At 39.3% G+C, this 21,352-nt stretch overlaps 2 protein-coding genes across 4 annotated transcripts in view; both read right to left on the reverse strand.

The window, feature by feature from the left end:
* Nucleotides 1–65: 65 nt before the first annotated feature.
* On the reverse strand, nt 66–5,325 carry LOC127943216 (ornithine decarboxylase antizyme 1-like). Its single transcript, XM_052539455.1, is given in 6 exon segments — nt 66–623; nt 716–801; nt 889–1,064; nt 2,165–2,251; nt 2,253–2,298; nt 5,145–5,325. Coding segments are annotated over 6 exon segments (645 nt in total). The 5' UTR covers nt 5,264–5,325; the 3' UTR covers nt 66–492.
* A 3,697-nt stretch (nt 5,326–9,022) lies between these two features.
* The window catches only part of LOC127942988 (histone-lysine N-methyltransferase, H3 lysine-79 specific), a 28,718-nt gene continuing 16,388 nt past the window's right edge, over nt 9,023–21,352 (reverse strand). For 2 of the 3 annotated variants that reach the window (XM_052539053.1, XM_052539056.1), the window contains 10 exons: nt 21,191–21,316; nt 20,578–21,020; nt 20,274–20,502; nt 20,115–20,187; nt 17,340–17,905; nt 17,043–17,251; nt 16,874–16,938; nt 16,189–16,791; nt 14,703–15,313; nt 9,023–13,495 (listed from right to left, as the gene is read on the reverse strand). In XM_052539053.1, coding sequence (XP_052395013.1) covers nt 14,802–15,313; nt 16,189–16,791; nt 16,874–16,938; nt 17,043–17,251; nt 17,340–17,905; nt 20,115–20,187; nt 20,274–20,502; nt 20,578–21,020; nt 21,191–21,316 — 2,826 coding nt within the window. In that variant the 3' untranslated portion in view covers nt 9,023–13,495; nt 14,703–14,801. The remainder of the gene's footprint in view (nt 13,496–14,702; nt 15,314–16,188; nt 16,792–16,873; nt 16,939–17,042; nt 17,252–17,339; nt 17,906–20,114; nt 20,188–20,273; nt 20,503–20,577; nt 21,021–21,190; nt 21,317–21,352) is intronic. The other variant, XM_052539054.1, reaches the window with a different exon arrangement.

Genomic DNA, 21,352 nt, shown 5'->3' on the forward strand with positions numbered 1-21,352 from the left:
ACATGGTCTGTGGTCTAATAACTTACATTATGCATGTAGAAATGAAAAGAGGCAGCAAAACGAAGTTAGTGGTATAGGGTGAGCATTTTTATTCTGCACACTGTTGTACATGCAGACAGATCCTATTGAGGTCACAACTAAAAACTCCAATTCATGCACACATTAAGAAAACAACTGTAAAAAGAAAACAGATCAACAATGAAAACCATGATTCTACAAACGTTGTTGTTTGAGGGATCTTCGCTATAAATATTATGGACTACAAATGGTCAGTGTGGGAATGGTTGAAGGGGAACCAGCAAAGAATCCAATTACACTGGAAGGTAAGCCCAGTGGTAATAGCTTAAAAACTAATGGTCACTGTGGAAATTGGGTTTACACTAGTGCAAATACGAAAAAAACTATTGACATTCATCCTGTGTTTCTTTTAATGGTGACCATGTTTAGTGATATACAGCATAATAATTAGAAGCAAGATGTGATTGAAAAGCATTATTCGTCACTGTCGGAGTCTCTTTCGATACTGTAAGCCATGAAGAAAGCGTCGAGGCGGGTTGGGACAAGGGGATGACCCGGTCTCACAATCTCAAAGCCCATGAAACTGAACGTCCGCAGCAGAGATGCTGGAGACGGAAGCAGAAAGAGGGTTAAAAACAGGCCAAAATAACTCCTAACAAAATCATGACTACAGGAGGAGAAAAGACGTAAACCTTACCTCTGTCATCTCGGCTCTTATGGAAGCAGATGAAAACGTGATCAACCTGTAACTTCTCCTCTGCAAACTCCAGCAAGAGTGAAAAACTGTTGCAAAAAGGGACAATCGGTTTAAGCCACATGACATTTTCAGCAGGGAGAAAAGAAAATCGTAAGAACGTGAATTGGACTAACCTATCTTTGCTGCCTTCCGGGAGGACACCAGTGGGGATTTCAATGTAAAGGTTTCCCCCTTTCAGTGCCCCCCTCCAGACTAAGTGCTTGCTCACAGAGCAGTGCCGCTCAAAGAGCAAAAAACGTACACGGCTGTTCAGCTGAGGGGCTTCCTCAAGAACCAGTAACTGAGCATCCTATAAAGACCACATAAGAACAGTTATACTATGCATGCACTCATGGAAAATGACTCCTGTACAGCCATTTAACAAACTGTAGGATTGGATGAGATGCATTAAATGGATAGTTCACCTTAAGCTGCCGGTCCCCATTGACTTTTTTTTTTTTTGTACTATGGAAGTCAATGAGGACTACGGGGCATATTACAGAAACTTCTTATCCTAGATCTTAATTTAAGATATGATCTTTTTTTTAGGATTACACAAATTCCTATCACCGAAGCAAATCTTAACTTGATTTCGGATTCTCTTATCAAACCTTATCTTGGGTCTAGTTAGGAAATCTTTAACCACTTGATCAATCTACTGTCAGGTCTGTTACCAAGCAACCAAATATGCGCAAGAGGCAACTGAGGTAAACAAAATCAAAAATGGAGAAACAACGGCATGCTTAACTTGCAGAATGACTGATAGTGATCTGTGACAGCTCATGGGCCTCTAATGTTGGTCGAAATTTGGTCAACTATATATACACGCACACACTGTATATAGGGTCTCGCTCTACATCTATATATAGACCTTCTGTATTCTAACTGCAAAATCATCTGTGGTGGCAGTGTAATTATTTAGTATTTAGTCATTTGGGTGCTTAAAGTTTCTCCACCATCAAACTTCGCTTCTCTTTTTACAGTTGGATTTCAAAAAGGTTTTAAGTTGGGACACCAGTGAGTTTATCCTAAAGTTAAGACACTTTTTTTATGCTTTTGTACTAACTGAAATTGCCATGGTTATTTAATTGATAAAATGGGATTCTAAAGTTAAAGATCTTTCTGTAATACGCCCTCAACTGAAGGTGAACTATCCCTTTAAGTCATTAACTAATCAGGTGAGGTGGAATGTCCAACATCAATTCCCACAGGTGATAAGATTATGTAGATACAGTATGACCCTTGCACAGCGAGATAACTAACAGTATAGATCATGCACACATTCTCTTTATCATGAATTCCTAGTAATACTAACTGAAAACAAAAATTCACTTACTGTATTCATGATATCATGCATTCACACAAATGTATTTATATGAAGCGCAATGTGAGCCAAACCTCTGTACTCACAGAATAGAATAGCTTAGCTGAAAGACTGTGATCCCGCTGATCATTCCCTCGCCCACCTGGGATCTTCAGGGGTGGGAGAGGGACATCAGGAACACCACAGAGGCCCCGGACACGGGTTACTGCAGCGATGGGAACTGGAACAATAAAACACAACACCATACTTCTTAATGATCACACAGCATGGCATTCATTTACAATATTTGGCTATAAATTGTAAAGAATCACTGAATGACAGCGTTCTACTAGCTCAACTGGTAGAGCATTGATTCAATACCTTGGAAAGTAAAAGAAATGCTGGTAAAATGTAGGGGTGTGAATAAAAAGTCAAATATATAAAATATTTTGTCACAGCCCGACGAAAATTACCAATTCACAAAAAGAACCAAATGCATAGCTTATATAAAAACAACTGGATGACTCCATTTCATACGGGAAAATTCTGAAAAAAAAAGAAAAAAAAAAAAAAGTAAATAACGGCTCAAAATCTTCTGCATGTAATAATCTAGAACACGGTCTAACACTTGATGGCTGTGCGGTCAATTCTTTTTCATCAGTTAGAAAGACATGTTTCGAGCAATTTGTAAAGCTGCATTTTTCAATCTTCAAAATCTTTCTAAACTACAACCCATGCTTTCAATGTCAAATGAAGAAACGTTAATTGATGCGTTAATGACCTCAAGGCTAGTTTATTGTAATGCTTTATTGGGTGGTTGCTCTGTGCACTCATAAACAAACTCCAGCTGATCCAAAATGCTCCAGCAAGAGTTCTTACTACAACCAGGAATCTGACCATATTAGCCCGGTTGTTAACATTTTAAAATCTTGATAACTTCTTAAGTCCTGAATGGTTTAGCCCCTCAGTCAGGGATGGAAATTAACTTTTTTGTCCACCGGCCACTGTGGCTGGTGGATTTCAAAATCTCCCAGCCACTTTGTTTTTAAACCGGCAATGTGTAACTGCATGTGAAAATGAATACTACAAGATCTGCAATACTTGGGCAATTTATTTAATCTCAAGCCACAATGAAATACAGAAATTTTCCCTTTCAGTGATGCTCAAAAATGCTGGCTATTTGGCAGCTTTCTATGTTTTGAAACAGCCAACTCTTGCTGAAGTTGCTCATTCTCTCAACCAGATGATACACTGCACTGAACTTTTTTTTTTTAATGCACAGAAACATTTGTGTTATTCTGAAGTTTTCATACGCATTAATAATGTTGTATTTAATTTCAAAGGAAAGGATTCACCAGTACAAGTACATATGTATGTCACTCAAAAAGCTCTTTCGCGGTGGTTTATGGGAGGAGTAGTTCTTTCACTCAAAATGAAAATGTACATTCTTGTACCTTTGACTTTTTTTGGATTCTCTCAGACATGCTCAAACTCTATAGATACGTTTTTTTCCGAAAGTCAATGGGAGAAATGAATGGGAAATTTAATTCCAGCATATATATATTAGGTTAAGGATTTCATTTGGACCGCTTTAAAGACGATTTTCTCAATATTTAGATTTTTTTTGCACCCTCAGATTAGATTCTCAAATGGTTTTAACTCGAGGAACTGGTGGAGGACGACTTTTGTGGGCAGCAACAAGAACTTTAGTTCGTCCCATTGAAATCTGCCTAAACCCTGAAGTTCGTGAGCCTGTTACAGATGCTGGGATCACATGGGAAGGGATGAACGGTGGTTACACAACAGCCTATGGCAGGTGAATGAACACTGACATCATTCAAACCCGATGAGTACAAGGGGTTACTGCAAGCCCAGAAAACCTCTGATGAAAGTGTAGGCAAAGCACAGGAAGCCAAAACATCCGCCCATATTTTTAAAACTGGATTTGTGATGCCCACCAGATTATTCATGTCTTTCATGCAGTGATGTAACTTCCTACCAAAAAGGAGACAAGAGGTAACCAGTGTTACTTACAACCCATCTGCCACATACAAGTTCAGACATGACTACATCTAAAACCTGACGTACTAACCCAAATTTCCCCTGCAAACCGGTTATTTGAGGAGAATGCATCAAGACAACAAACAGAACCTTAATAGATTTCTCTCATACTATATTTAGCTAACATTTGGTTTAGAGTGGTTTACTTTTCATTCTACATTACAAATAAGCTTAGTTTAAGAAATTATTTATATCCTAAAACCAAGAAAATCATCATGGTACTCAATACAGTACAGCAATGACGCACGACAGAGGATGGGCGAGGCGACGTTTAGCCATTAGCACGTTACAAATTGCCTCATACCGGTTTTAAACACCATTTTGTGGATTAATACTCGTTTATATGACTGTTAATTATTCTTACTCGACGTATTATTCATAACGTAATTTTAGCGATGTCAAGTGTTATTTTACCCCACTGGTTTGGCTTTACCCAGTTAGCATTTCAGCGTTAGCCACCTCGCGAACGCTCACCCGTCAATCAATTGTTGAGCTATGCAACACCTCAATATCCAGGATAAACATTTATAAATCTATACAATAATTTGACTTAACGAATGACGACATGTTATGATGCTACACAACGAAATTGAAATCATATGGTATTAGCTCAAGCCTCAAACAGAGACTACACAGACTTCTAAAGACAGCTAAACTGGCAGTAAAGAGTTTGAATTGGTCGTCTGGAAGTTTTTTTAATGTTCGGCGAATTCGACAAAACCGGTTACCTGGCAACAGGCCTGTCAATCACTCTAATCCGTGACTGATAGACAACACGATCCCACCTGAACAGAGGCTTTCTCACGTAACATTAACAGAATTCATTCAGAAATACCTTTATTTGAAGAGTTTTGACAGATGGGTAGATTTCAAGCTCGTTATGAACGCAAAGAAGTAAAAAAAAAAAAAAACAATAAATCGAACATAAATAACATTGTATTTCGTCATACAACGGATTTATCTCGCTAGGCTGAACTGGTTAAACAAGGCCGCTTGCGAAACAGCTACATAAAAGTCCCACATTACCTTTCACTCTCGGGTTTATTACGGGTCATTTCGATCACTGGCATCTTGGATATATTACTCTCTTTTTCTCTGACAAAACAGTGGCTATTCAGGATCGTCTGGAGGTTGGATTTAACCATCCGGCCAACGTCAAGGCCTGATTCTTTTCTGTCCGTGCTCCGACTTAAAGTGTTAATGGCCGTAGGCCAGCTGTATTTATACTCGGAGCACGAGTGGGCGTGGCTTCTGCGTGACGCCATTCCCTTTAACACAAGCCTAATGTCTGATTTATGAATGCATAATAGTGCAGTATGCAAAAACTAGAATTTAGGATGGATTATAATTTATATCTAATAGAATTACTGTTAATAATAAACCATATTCATTGTTGTTACATCATTAGCAGTGCAAGTTGTAGCCTATTGAAGATTCATTATCAGTAATGCATTTAAATAAATTATTAACTGTAAAATATTAATATTTACAGGAAAATATCCGTAAAATGACTGCTTGAGGCGATTGTATGTTTAATACCAACACTCGATTCATGATTGCAAATCGGCCATGTAAAATCGCAGATTTCAAATTAATGATATTACTCACAAGGAAACATTAAATTAATCAAAACTGACAGTAAAGCCATTCTCAATGTTACAAAATATTTTATTTCAAATAAATGCTGTTCATAGACCTTTTTATTCACTTAAGAATCCTGAAAAAATGTCATATATTATGCAGCTAAAACTCTTTTCAACATTTAGAATAACAACCATTATTAATAACTGAGAATTAGCATATTTATTTATCTTAAGGATAAGATTTATTTAAAAAACATAAAATATCTTAATTAATTTAACTTCTGGCTCCTCATCTCAAATGGTTTATATGAACCTAAAACCACCTGTAACATTTGGAGAATTTAGCAAATTGTGTAAGGAATCATACAAATACCAAAATAAATCATGCTTTATGAATATTTAGTTTTTATAATATTGTAATGTGCTCACCACTGATGCAAATCGTTGTTAACAGGACAACTAATATTTAATACAGCTTATATTTAAATAAGGTAATTTAATTACCCAATTTACCCTTCAAATGACAGCTTACTTTGCACATTTGCATATGTACCAGGTCAGTTTGAGAAAACAGATCTCTTGTATATTTACAAGCAAAAATAAATGCATATGTATGAGATATTTTATATATATTTTTCTATATATGCATGCATAAGTGCATTTCAAAGAACAAAGGAGGCCATCAGCAACATTCACACTTGGTCGCTACAACGTTGGTCTTGAAGAAGACATTGGTGCTCTCGCTCTCCAGCTCAATCACATACAGGTCGGTAAAGTCATCTGGAGGATGGCATGGTTGTTGATGTTGGTCAGGGGGAATCCACACACCCCCTCGCCGTTGTTGATGTTGGCATTGACTGGGCACTGATGAGCCGTCTTCATCTGCTTTGGCTACTTTCTGAGCTCTTTCCACCTCCCAAGTAAGAAGTACCACCCTGCAGGGCCTTCACCAGCAAAATGGATCGGTACTGGGCCTCTTTGTGGTCCTTAGCCAATATAAATGAATCATAGCTTAAATGAATTATAGTATTTTAGATGAAATTCAGTGGTAACATAGGGTTCAGTTTTGTTTTGAATATTGGTGCTTAAAAAAAATTATAATTTTTTACTTAGTTCACTCTGTTTCTGAAGCCTGTCAATCACCTTCTGCGCCGCCTCCTGCTGTTTCATTTGAGCCATGGCTTCATCCAGTCTCATTCTGCGCACAGACAACTGGAGATTCTAGTGTCACCTCAACCGGGACTTCTAACGGCAGCTGCAGTGACGCTTTCGATTTTTCCCAATTCAGAACTATACAAGTGACATGTCTTGGGTATTCTATCCACCTTTTTCTTGTAGTAAAAACGGGCACCGCCATTTGTAAATTCTATGGTCTCATCTGTGTCCACTCCATCCAGCTATTTTTAGCTGAACAAAAGAGTTCATTTTGCTGCTTGATATTGAAAGTTGGTGTGTATTATCATATTATTTGAATCTATTATCTTAATTATGAACACTGGTTTGTAGTGCAAACAGTTTTACCATTTACTGCACATTGTTATTCTCCTAGTTATATAGCGGCTAATGAACCGGAAGTTTCACCCATAGGCTTACTTCCACGTTGAAGAAAAAGGCGGATAGTCTTTGAATTGATATTCCAATTCAATTGTCGGAATATGCATAGTGGGAACTACATGCAGTTCGATATGTACTGTAAACTGCTGAAAGAGGTGTATTGTAGTATGCCATTCCATATTGCTTAGCCAAATGAAGAAGGGATTTTCTCATATCCTTTGCTCATCTCCATTTGTGCTCAAATGTGTTTGATCTAAACGCCTTCCAGGAGGAGGATTGGACACTTAAACCTATCAAATGGTTCCTACACCCCTGCAACTACATCCAAAAAAATATAACCAAGAAAACATCCAATAACTATAATAATCACACAAACACTTACAATCTATTGCTTTAGCAGATTCATTTAACTGAGATGTAAAAATGCAAAAAAGTTCTGTTAATGCATCAATTGTACACACAGTACAAATGGAAGAGACTGACCTGAGAGTGGGGTGACCTTCGGGCTGTTATCCTGCTCGGTGTCCTGTTTTGGTTCCAAATGACCCAGTCGCCACAGTCAGCAACAGTATCAGCCAAAATCTTGTGTAGAAACGCATGTTTTCTGATTCAGCCACAAAGAAATCCAGCACTTGTTTTGGGGTGGGTCAACAGAGGGGATATGTTTTATATGCACCCCCTCCTGCTTTACTGAGTGGAGCCAGCCTGCCAAGAAAGCTCGTCCTTGGAGTAACAGTGGGTATTGAAGGCATGCAGATATTTTGATATCTGGGTCAGGAACCAAAAAGGTGTAGGTTCAAACCCTGCAAAGAGCTGATCCGTAAACAATGAACAAGGGGCACAGTTGGGTTTATATAGTAAGCCTTGCACTGCAAAACACCCAAGAGATTCAAAATGGCTTTTTCAAAGTTGCAAGACTTTTTGCAGAACATGGGTTCCATCTAGACATGACCGTGCCATTTTAGTTCCTTATAGCAACTTTTAGTTCTCTTATTGCTAGCAAGGTCTCTCTGAGGCAACCTGAGTTTATGTGCCTTGATATTCATGAATCACTTGCAACAGGTAGGAGCTGTAGAACTCAAGGATATGACAAATACAAAAGGCCCTTATATTAAAAGTGCTAAAGGTTGATTTGGGTAAATTGCTGACTCCTCTCATTACTCCTAGCCCTCATCTCTGGAAGAAACCGCTGCATATGTTTTCCAGACTTGGACTCAAAGTCCTTCTAGCACTAGTGTGCTAGATCTTTGACCAATCCCAAAAGATAAGGCAGGTAACTTTCAGCCAAAAGAATGGCTGAGAACAGGAACAAATCAAAGAGAACCAAATGCTAGATTGTTTACCATATCTACCATATAAAAAGAAAAGGGTATTTCTTAAATGCTTACAAGCTTACTTTAGTAGTATAATATGATGCATTTTAACAAAATGTAAACACTAACGTTAGTATATATATTGGTAAATCAAACTTCAAGTGTTCTTATATGGAAAACGAATATGTCTTTTTTTGTGGACTATTTGGTAAGCACAAAATGGAATGATCTTCACTGTATATTAAAACATTTTTCTTTTAAAATTTTTGCTGCTACAGAGCCCAGTATGTTAATAAAAGTGGTGACCTTCACAAAAGGTCACCTGTATTGCCTCAAGTTATTTTTAAATTGGGTTGCAATTGTTTTATTGCTACATGGTTGAGCTATTACCTTTTCCAGCTGGACATTCATCTTTGCACATTATGCTAGTAGAAATAAATGGATCAAAACAAGCTTTCTTTAGAAACACTTTATTAACTTTGTTAACAAAAGGCTGAGATTGAAAAACGTAACTGAATTAGACTGTCATTATAAGTCTTTAAGTTAAAAGCACCAAACAGTGACACAAATCTGACAACTCTTAGGAGTTTGCTGCTGGTGCACAATTATCCTGTAATATTTCTGCTGAACTATGAAAAAGCATAAAATGCTTTTAACTGAGAATAGGAATGCATGTACCACAAATTCATTCTAATAACTTAAAAGGCACCAATTACAACAGACAAACTTTAAGTGGGTGGCTTCAAAATAGGAAATCTCTATCACAGGTAAATAATGCACAGTAAATCAATTTCATTCTCATTTTTATCGGTCATCTAGGAAGACAGCCGATATTTTCAACATTCTCTTTCAATATGCAAAACTATTAACAAAGCCAGAACTGATGATCCTGAGACACTAGACAAAGCCTATATTAGAAAATGTACATATTTAGACATATCTAAATTTACATATTCAGAACATATTCTTTAATCCATTTATAACATGCGAAAGGATTCGAGTTGCCTTTTGCAATGCACAACCTCATACATGTACCTGAGAAAACGCAACATCAAGAATTAGATCGGTTTACCTTTTAAATAGCTTAACATCAATTTTAACAAGAGTTTAACTTCCGCACCAAAAGGAAACGGCGTCGATGGACGGATTTCAAATGAGACGTCACAATGAAGTAAAAAAAGCAATGCTTGCATTGACGTTTAAAAAATGTTTACCCCTCGTAATGCAAGAGGTGCATGAATTTCATAGCTGCATTTTCATTGAACAAAGTGTAGGAGAGCACCTTAATGTTCTAAAGAGTATCCAAATGGTCAGGATTATGAAATCATAAAATCATCATTGATAAACAGTCGCAAAGACATCAAAACATAAATTGGCCATTAAAACAGGCAACAGTAACAATGACTATTAATTACTACCAATAAAAAAATAATAACCCTCAGTGCTGGTCACAATGTACTCATGTACTGCTCAACATCCAATTTCATCAAAATGTCCTCATATTAATTGGACAGAAAGACAATTTACACGTTTTTTTTCTTTTTATTAATGTTATTATACACCACAGTCTATTAAACAGCATTCTGACTAAAGCTTAGGTGAGGTTGAGTTTTCCTTGAGCACATACTTACAACACACATACAAAAACACAATAAATGGAAATAAGGATGCAAAACAAATGAGGAAATCCACTCCTGCTTTGTCTTCAAGTTGGCGATGTTGCACGCCAATGACCATTTTTATAATGCTGTACCAGTTAGCGATAGACCGATATATCGGGCAGGTGGGAATCTCTCAAAGTCAATGGGGTTCAAATTTTGGACCCCATTGACTTTCATCGTGTGGACAAAAACAATTTCCCACATTTTTCTAAATATTTTCTTCTGTGTTCCGCAGAATACAGTCGTACAGGTTTGGAACGACATGATGGTGAGTAAATAAGTCGTCTTTTTTCCTTTTTTTGGGTGCACTACCCATTTTATTGTACAAATATTTAATATACGTCATTATATTACCCTATTCTCTATATATGCTATTGATTATTCCAACAGTCATTGGAAAACCCATATCGGTCAACCACTAGTACTAGCCAACTGACAGAACACTAGCCAAATCTACAATCGGTCACATCAGCACAACTTCACATCACCACAATATGCAATAAGCTCAAACTAAGTTACACGACACACTCTACGGACAGGCTTTGATAGTGGATTGTAGGTTTTGGTACGGGCTCACTGGTATTTTCGACATCGTTGTGAACAGCAGCACCAGTTTGTGTAAGATGATGGGTTTGTGTTACACTTGCGAAGAAAACGACGATTTTAAGAAACAGCACCGAGCCGTACGGGCCCAAGATGGTAGGCAAACAGGATTAGCACATTTTCTCCTCATGAGAAACCAAAAAGGTTAAGAAATGAAATGCCATATGACACCAGTTTCAACAGTGTGCCATGTGTGTAATTCAAAGCATTCACTACCTGTCACACAGGTCGATTTAGGAGCACCACTGAAGTAAATACTTGAAAACAACAACAAAAAAAAAAGTTCTACTGTAAAGTTCTGCAATGTACTTTCATGCTTCTTTAAATTCGATTTATACCAAAAGGTGTTTCTTCTATATAAAAACAGCACTGATCATGCCGGGTGCCAAATAATACATTATAAATATTGGAAAAGGCTTGAAAACATCCCTGTGTAAAAGAAGCACCAAGAATCTTTATTATTTATTTTGTTGTTGTTGATGATCTTAATATAAATAAGCAGTCTAAAGTTGTTCAGATTATAGCACCATTTTTCTTTAGACTGCGAGTCAAGTACATACACTTTGCACACGTTGTGCTCTGCTCCAATACAAAATAAGAGCAAAGGCAAACCAAAAGAAAATCACAAAAAGTCAGACAATTTAAATGATAAATAACCCAAAATATATACACAATTATACAGTCTGAGAGAGTCTACCATTCACAGTACAGAGAAGAAAATAAACCTATACAAAAGGAATAAAAGAGAAACAAAAGGATGAGTTGAAGTTGCCCAGTAGTTTTTCTGTTGCCGTTGTGTGATCCTGCATTTTCCCAGTGTGTGTACATCTTTGAATCAGTGTGTGTTTGTACGTACAAGCGTGTGCTGGTTTTCCCGGTTGCGAAAAGCACCATGAAGAAATTTGGATTTGGTAATGAAATCTGCGAGGAATATGGGTCAGCACCAGATTCACCTGAATAAGCCTGTACTGTGTAAGACACCGCCACCCAATTGAACAAAATATGTGCATTGTATTAAAGTTCAGCAGTAACTGTTAGGAACATGGAAGCTTGAGCATTAAAACAGGGCCCCAAAGGCTAAACATAGTGATTCAATAAGATCTGGTAGTTAAAGTAGCTAACCTGATTAAATGGCTCCTTTACAGACTTTCACTCATTCTGTGTTTCTAACGGCTTCTCTCCCTGCAGATTGGGTTCTAGTTGTGTATTCCTGGAAGGTGCATTTGTTTGTTTCAATTATATATATTTTTTAATTACAATATTTGTTTACATGCATGTAAAAAAAAAAAAAGATTTTCCCTTTGATTCATGAAAGCTTAAATTTTAAAAATGACGTGCCGTTTTAATTCGTTTGTCATGAACCGCTCCACAGGTAAATTATCCAGTGTAAATATAATGAAATCATTTAATTAAGCGGTGTATCTCATGAAGCCCATCAAGAACATGCCCTAGTCATATTTCACTCCCAAAAATAATACAAATAAAATACTACTAATAAAAAAAAGCACATTTAAAGACCCTTAAATATATATATATATATTTATTTTGTAGTATCTTGATTTTCATGGCAATCCTTTAACTTGCAATACCGTACTGCAAAATATATCACAAACAATAAGCATTTTTAGTACTGCAATGCAAAATAGTATCGCAATTTAACTCAATTATATATAATTTACATATTTGCTTAGCATTTATAACGATGTATTTTAAACTGAACTATCTCTGACGTTGATATTCGAGGAGCATTATATATATACATATATATATAAAATTGTAGTAATAATAAAACAGATTCAGATGAATTCCAGTACATAACATGCATTTTGTTGCATTATTGTAATGATAATTTTGGGGAAATGTGCTTAACAGTCATGACTATTTTTTACAATTACTAAAAAATCCTTGCTTTTAAAGTTTTAATATTACGCAATACTTTTAAATAGTCTTCTTTTTAAGGTAAAATATCACTTGGAAATTCCCCTTACACAGCTGGAGCTTGCGGTTTTCCATATTTCACCTTATTAGCCAAACAATTAATATGATGAGTAACCACTCCACTATTTGTTATCATCAATTTCACTAAAACAATGAGTTCACAGCACAAGCTCAGACTGGAAGGGGGATGTCCCAGCATCAGGCTCCAGGGGCTTCATGGAGTCCATCCGAATAAGCCACATGAATTTCCACTGATAACAGCAGCAAGGTTACAGAGATTCACAAATTATTTTTGTGTGCGTGTGTGTACGGCCTATTGAGACTGTACTAACTGAAATGATATTCCTGACTTTTAAGACACTTCCTGTGGAAAGGATTATGAATCAACCAGAAGATGGCTGTAAATTTAGTAAACCACCCATCAAGTAAGGCCATGTTAAACTCCCAATTATTAATAGATGGCTGTTAGCATCAGCCCAACATGGTGTCACACTCTGAAAAAACAAGGAAGCTGCATACTATCAATCTGAATCTGATTCAGGGGCAGTGCGTGTGTGTGTGTGTGTGTGTGTTAAGCTGCACCTGTGATAAGTTCTGAAACCCATATCAGTTTTACAGTGGCGGCTTTAGCAAATGTTTGAGCACCGCTGAGCGAGTCGAGCCCATTGGTCCACACCTGTCCATTGCATAGGCTACGTTGGGTTGAGGTAGATTTCTTCAGTTACCTGTAACCAGTCGAGGGTAAAATCCAGGAATTACACAAGATGTGGACAGATGTGTCATCAACATCAGGGCTCAACAATTTACATGCCTGGCAAACCTATACATTTAGACTGGGACGTTTAAAACGTTTGTTTTCCCAAATTCTGCAAGGGGTACTTGCTTATCAACAATTTACAATAGGCTGAAAATTATATTCATTTTATATTTTTAATAATAATACTACATAAAAGTAATATGTAGTGTAATAGTAATAATAATATGAAACTATTTTATTACCCTTCTTGCTGGATGATTATGATGGCTTACAGTGCAAAACATGATTTACTGTACATATACAAATATACAAATACGAATAAATTAAATGTTTGACAAAAATTGACCTATTTTACATTAAACTTGTATGTATCAAAGTATTTTATTTAACTATTAATTGGTTTATATTTTATAATTACAGTAAAAAAATATGAATCCTTCACACTTCCCAAATGTGCATCATAACTATTTTTATTAGCAAAGTTTGTCAATTGACCTTCCCTAGGGTTTTATTTCATTCATAATTAATTGATTAATATTATATAAAATCAATTAATAAATTAAATTAATGATTAAAATAGCTCTCTCACACACACACACACACACACACTCACACCAATTAATAATAAAATATTAATAATAGTCTTTAAAATATTCTCAATTAAATATATATATATATATATAGAGAGAGAGAGAGAGAGAGAGAGAGAGAGAGAGCGCGCATTTAATCCAATTTTGCACAACAAAACTATAATCATCCAGCAAAAATGTTAACAAAATTCATAAAGTTACTATAACATTATATTAATTAATTGAAAACAGTAATATATCCAATTTAGCCATTTTAAATTTCCTTTTTCGACAGGTCAAAGAAATATTTGATGAAAAAAATAAAATAAAATAAAAACACTTACAGAAATACATGAAAACATTGTGTGTATTATTACAAATAAAATATCATTTTTGTGGCCTAGTAAAAGCAGAAATCACATTGTTGAGCCCTGAACATGTAATGATATTTTAAAAAGCCAAAAAATGGCAATTCGGACATAAATAGTCTAAACAGCAGGTTTCTGAAACCCAAAGAACTTGCAGGAAATGCAGCTACGATAAACAAAAAAAAGAAAAGAAAAGCAGCAAAAGCGTGTCGTCCATTTCCATGCCAACACCACATACCTTGTTGAGATTATAGCTGGCAGAGCGCAGTAGCTTCCCTGTATCCGTCTAGTAGTAGTCTAACCCCCCTTCCCCCACCCTCCTATGCCCAGACGGGTGTTATCTGGGGCGATTGCTGGGGATCTGCGAGGCTGTGTAGGACGCCTGCATACCCAGAGTCCTCCAAGACACCCCAGCCCCACCTGAACCTGCGCTGCCGGGAGGGTGCAGGGGAGGCAGATGCGGGGGATAGTGCACAGTGAAGGGCCGGGAGGAAGCGGAGGAGGTGGCGGAAGCAGATGTGGTGATCAGAGACAGGGAGGAGGTGGAAGCAGGGTGGGACGACTGCAGCCTTGAGGACTGCTGGCGCTCGGGACGCGGGGACGAAGGTTGGGACGGGACCGCGGAGGAGGCGTTCAGGAGGGGAGGGGGCAGAGGGAGGGCAGGCGGGGAGGGCGCGTGTAGGACTGTCTGTGTGCGGCTGAGCTGTGAGGGGCCAGAGGCCAAGAACAAGGTCCCCGGTTTGGGGTTCGTGTCCAGATGCCTCTGCTGGGAACTGAGGGCCCCGGGGCCCAGGAGATTGGCCCCAGACTGCTGTGAGGAGACTGAAGGCACCATGTGGTGAAAAATCCCTACAGACACACAGCACAGAGAGGGAGCAAAAAACAAAGACAGAAAATGGGGGCTCAGCCAGATTGTGCAGAGCAGCAAGCCAGACCAACAAACAAGCACAGATAAAGCGACGAGGCACTGCACTGATGCACCAGAAGCACCGCACACCAAACCTGCATAAAGCCTGTGTCATGATTTTTTGTAATTAATGTTTGGGTTTTTCAAGTGTATGCATAAGTTTAAAACGGTCATGGAGATTATAGCTACAAATAATACAGTTTAACTTCTACACTTATCTATCTCTACCTACATATCGATATATATATAAATCAATCAATCTGTCTAGATCCATCTATCTCTCTATCTATCGGTCTATCTATAGGGTAGTGACTTTATTCAAGTAGACTTGACTCATTTCATCTTTGTGGACTGTGAGGTGCTGGTACACAGTGAAATGCCTCGAAACCCAAAAACAAGACCTGCAATTAAGACAAACACCCGGAGAAAATGTGAAGGCCTGAAATACAGCCATAGAAGTCGAGGAGTCTCTCGGCCAAATCTCATAAACTCGAGAGCTTCACGTATTTTCACAGGCCTTCAAATCAGTTTACACCGTCAAGGCCAGTGGAAATTATTTAAACGGCTTGAGCTTTTTATGTTTCCAAGAACATGCCCGGATTAAATTTCACTGCAAAAATTTCACTGACTTCTTACAACTTGTTGTCATTTCCTCTTGGTGTGTAGCTGTAGCACAGTCAGCACAGCAAGCATTGTGGGAGAGCCGGGGACAGTGGCAGCGCTGGGCCTTAACTTACCTTTTCTCTACACCCGAGTGACTGTTCTGACCATGAGCTCAATATTTACAGGAAAACAAGACAGAAAATATCCAACTCACCTCCTGCAGCGCCCCCTGCCAGCCCGGCGCTGGAGAAACTGCTGAGCGCCAAATGTCCGTTGACCAACCGAGGAGCTCCGCTGGTAGTTGGTCCAGGTGGCTGAGCTCCAAATAAGGACTGGAGAACTGAAGCCCCACTCAGGGGGAAGTACTGTCCTACTGAGGAGGCGGAGGAAACTGTAGAGGCCCCACCCACTTTCCCGGTCAAGATCCCTCCATTGGCCGCAGCAGATATAAAGAGGTTCTGGCTGGCCAATCCACTTATAGATTTCAGGTCCCACTCCCGCAGTTTATGTTTCTGCAGCGGCCGCTCCAATGTGTTGACGACCGAGCGACCACTGCCATCTTGAATGAGGAAGAGGTTTGAGTTCCCGTAAGACTCACGCTCACGTTCCCCTCTCTTCTGTGGTTTCTGGTCCGAGTCAGAGTCTGTACCACCTCGGGAAGCCCCCATACCGAATGGCGAGCCACCCTGGCGGTGATCCGGAGGAGTTGGCTTGGGGTCAGAGATTGGGGAGAAGGTGGATTTCCACTTGCCGGTTCCGGAGGAAGATGATACCTCACTGCTCACGCTACTGGCACCTGATTTACGTCCTTGCAAACCTAAAAAATGCCATGTTCTATGACAAACAGCTAGTGGAGTCCGAACCTTAAATGTCCATAAGCCAAAATGCACTGCACTCACCCCTTTCCATATCTCTGATAGGTCCATCTCGATCTAAGGAAATGGTGGCGATTTTCCGCTCAATTCTGAAAGGGTAAACAGTCGATCCATCAAAACAATCAACCATATTTTTGATGATCTGCAAAGTTTAAACATGAATGAACTGGATTTGAAAGAAAAGAGCTACTACCGGCTTGAGCTAGAGGTGTCCGGGGCATAAATGGTGCCCTCTTCATCTGAACTAGGGGTGGAGGAATAAAGACCTGTGTTGTTGAGCTCCAGGGGACGCTCTCTTTTAAGCACAGGAGGCTGATCTAGATCGGTCCCGCACGGGCTTCGACCTGACTGCTCCGGGGAAGAGATGGCGGAGATCTCCAAAGGCTGGTTTATGTTGTTCACCTGGTAAAAGAACAAACATTTTGGGTCTGATCTAAGGCCAACCGTGAGTTTTAACAATACTAACAGCCGCCATTTTTAGTCTGCTCACCATTGAATTGATATTAAGTGGTGATCCTGAAGAATGGCTTGAGCAGCCAAGTCCCGGAAATGCCCTTCTTTTGGGGGATCCACTAATGGGAATGGCTCCAGAGGAGCTGCGCTTTCGCCGCCCTCGTTTCCGCCCCTCTTGGCTGTGGGAGCTCGGAGAGTGATGATGATGATGATGGTGGTGGTGATGATGATGCTTACTGTGATGATGGTGACCCTGCTTTAACGACCCGTGGTGGAGCCTTGAGCCTCCCGTAGAGGACGAAGATGAGGAGGAAGAAGAGGATGAGGAGAAAAAGATACGCCTACGAGCTTCGCTGTCCAAGGGCTCAGTGTCAGATTCGGGGCCCTGGCGGTCATGGCCATCCTCGGGTGGAAGCCTCGGTGGGCCGTCGGCATACTGCAGCACGCCCCCAGTGCCCAGTGCAGGACTGAGGCCAGAGCAGCGAGGCTGGAGGCCCATGATGGGAGTGCTGTGAGGAAGAGGGGAGGCAGCGTCACAGTCTTGATCCTCGGTCAGCATGGCGGTGTGAGAGCCATTCACCAATCCTGAGCTGGAGGAGTACCCTAAGAGGAAGCAGATTTTGCATTTAGTATAGTACGCAATAGGGGTGTAACGATAAGCTTAGGTCACGATACAGTACATATCTCGATACTGGGTTCACGGTATGATACGTATCACAATATTTTGAACAAAATATACAAAATGAAACTCAGATTCAAATAACAAATTTATTTCAAAAACATTAACAAATTTCAACAACTTTGTACATACAAGATCACATTTCAAGGTTTAATAAAAACCTTTATTCAAATTAACAACTGAATAGGTCCGTCTGTCACTGAAAACAATTGTTAAATTTAACAAACTTAGAATTAAGAAACCTAAAGACAGAACTTAAAGCAGTAAAAAAAAAAAAATTAAGTTCAAATAAGTTCAACATAAACACTAGGGTTGGTTTAGGTTACGTACATGATTTTCTTTTTAAAAATAGTAAAATGTGTAATGTGTCCAGACATTTGACCAGTACTGCATATAAACAAAGACATCCTCTCGCTTTCAACTGTTTTCAGCAAATTTATTAACATGTGATCAATATCAAAAGCAGCAGGCTAAGCCGCTTTAAGTACTACATTGCATTTAATCCTCAGGTTCTCAAACACATCTGAATGTTCATATGGTCACATGTGGTTTGTCCTTCCTGTCTCCCTGTAGCACACTGTCTTAGGTGTCTTACATTACAGATGATGGCTTTCCTAAAGTAGAAAAACAATTGTTTAATTTAATCCACAATATTCATGGATAATACTTTTATTATTTAATACATCAGTACATGTTAGAATTAACATCAGACAAGCTTAAAAAGTGATGAAACATGTTTACCGTTAGCTTTTGTAAACTACTTTGGTTAACCGTTTCACTATTCAACATTCAAGTTTACATTTCTATAACGCGTTACTCACTGTATTTATCTGCTGACAAGACAGCTAGACAGGCAATGTGAACTCGTATTTAATTCTAGCCTACATAAAGCTTGGCAATAAAATGGAAATAAAAGCTTGGTCTTTTTCACTAAACAAGAATCATACCGCTAGGCGCATATTGTAAACAATGACGAAAGCAAAATTTTGCATCATACTTGAAGAGTGAACGTAAATAAATATAATTAATCATATGGAGAACAACAACATTTCCTTACCTGAACTCGAAATGTTCACTGTAGATCCAAGAGCTGCAAGTTGCTATTCTGCTTCGCGCTTCACTGCTGCAATCCAGGCGCGTTTCTCGGAAATCTAAACCCTTTAATTTCCAGTGATTTATAAATTAATGTTAATTCCAGGTCAGAGGGAACACTCAACCACAGAGCAACAAGGAATCAAATTTTTATTTAGACATATTAAACAGCAGTATTAACTAAATTATCGTAATCCTACTGTGCATTAAAAGCCTGCCGCCATTGTTTTGAATGCCCTCAAACACTAACTGGAAATGTCCAAGGAACAAAGACGTCCCTTCCTTAAACCGCAGAATATCCGTTGAAATGGTCTATAGATGTTTTGCCTTCTTTCCCTCTTTTTGTCGCAGGAGTTTGTTGATGTGATGCCGTTTTAAATGGCACATCATATTCAAAGTGTTTGATGTCGTGTATGGCAGCTTTGTTTTACAGTCTTTACAAACAGTTTGTGTTTTGTCTGAACATTTTTTACCATCGTCCTGTCGCGTGACTGGACAGCCAAAATTCTGCCGAGAAGTTGGACTTATAAGAAGATGGAGCATCTTTAATTTCAGTTTCAAGCTTCAACTCGCCATTGGCCTGTTGCAGAGTAGGTGACATCAGCAGCTCAACTAATAGGATTTGACTGCCGTCATATCGTTAAAGTATCGCCACCAATCTATGATTAATATCGTAACATTTTTGCATCGCGAAAGTATGTAAACAACATGGATGACTGATGTTAGAGGTACTCAACTCTTTCTGACTCAAAGGCCCCCCAATGTCTACAGCAATATGCAAATGTTTTTAACGTATGGACACTTTTTTTTTTAACCAATGAATTTTCAAGCCTTTTCCATTTCACTTACAATTTTTACCCCATAAAAAGAAAACACACTTTTTAGGATTTTTGAAAGGGCTTGATTAAATTGTGGTCACTTTTAAACAGAATTACTTATTACTAAAAATGATTATAAATAATTTTATTACGATGCATTTAGAAACTAAACAGCATGATCTACGAGAAATCAAGCAGAACAAAGTAGACAGCGGGACTGTACCTGAGGTAGGCGTGAGAGGTGGCTTGCCATTGCTCTGTCCTGCTGGATTTGAAACTGGACTAGGAGTGCTCCTCTACCAAAAGAAAACCAAAACTTGAATAATTGCAGAAAACGCCATTAAGAGCATATACCGCGACTGCTGCTCACACAGATACGTACCAGTCTTTCTGCACGGTTCGGCAGCACCACGCTGGCCAGTGGGATGCTGACAGGAAGTTTGCTTGGATGCACAGTGCTGAGGGGGATGCTGATTGGTAGACTGGTTATAGTGTCGCCGGGGACAGCTGGGCTCTTTTGTGTTGTGGTTGATAGAATATCAGTTGAACTGGGTGAGGAGCAAGACTGTTTTAATCCCAGAGTTGGAGATGATACAGCACCATTGTCACACCTGAAAATAGCCGTGAGTGATCAGTGACCAATCAACAAGCACTTAAAGTCAACTAAATGTGTTAATTTTACTCACCGGTGGATGTTGCCAAGGGCTCTAAATTGATTGGCAGCCGAATCTTGGTTGAGGTGCCTGCGTAGGGCGATCTTGGCAGGAGAAAAGCGGGTGTAGTCAGGCAGGGGTTGCCCTAGCTGCCTGGTTCTTGAGTCTGGGGTGGGCGGCACAATTTCGTGGTCAGGGGATATAGGCAGATAGCGAGTCAGGAGCTCGTTTTTGCCCATTCCACTGCCTCTCTCATAACCCGGCGAGGCCGTACCATTGATAGATAGCTCAGGGCTGAGGCCGTTGAGCCTCACAGAAGCTTGAGGGTTGAGTTTGGGGGTGTTGGAATCCAGTGTTGGCCGGGGATCTGGGCCGGGGAGGGCCTTTTGGTAGGGGGACTCCTCACACGGGTTGTAAGACTTGAGCTGCAGGAGCTCCTGCTGCCTCTGGCTCTTCTCTAGTTCAACGATGCTGATCTGCAAAGTAACACCAGGGGGAGCCGTTGATGTAAACATAGACAGAGCCAAGCCACACTGCTCAAGGTAAAAATATCCCTGTTGGAGCTAGTTCAACAGAATTGAATGTACACCAGTCTGCAATGCCATATTAGCTCTGAGCTGACTGAGAAAAATGTGCATGCAGATACCTGGAGCTCCAGACAGTGACGCTGTTTCTCCGAGATCTGTCTTCGCAGAGCCGCTTTCTCTTTCAAAAGCGTCTCCAAACACAGAGATCCCCAGTCCAGCTTGAGCTCCTCACACCGAGCCTTCAGCTGACAAACACACAAACATATGTGTAATGGGCGTTC

This window comes from Carassius gibelio, chromosome A22, assembly GCF_023724105.1.
Source record: "Carassius gibelio isolate Cgi1373 ecotype wild population from Czech Republic chromosome A22, carGib1.2-hapl.c, whole genome shotgun sequence".
NCBI lineage: Eukaryota > Metazoa > Chordata > Actinopteri > Cypriniformes > Cyprinidae > Carassius > Carassius gibelio.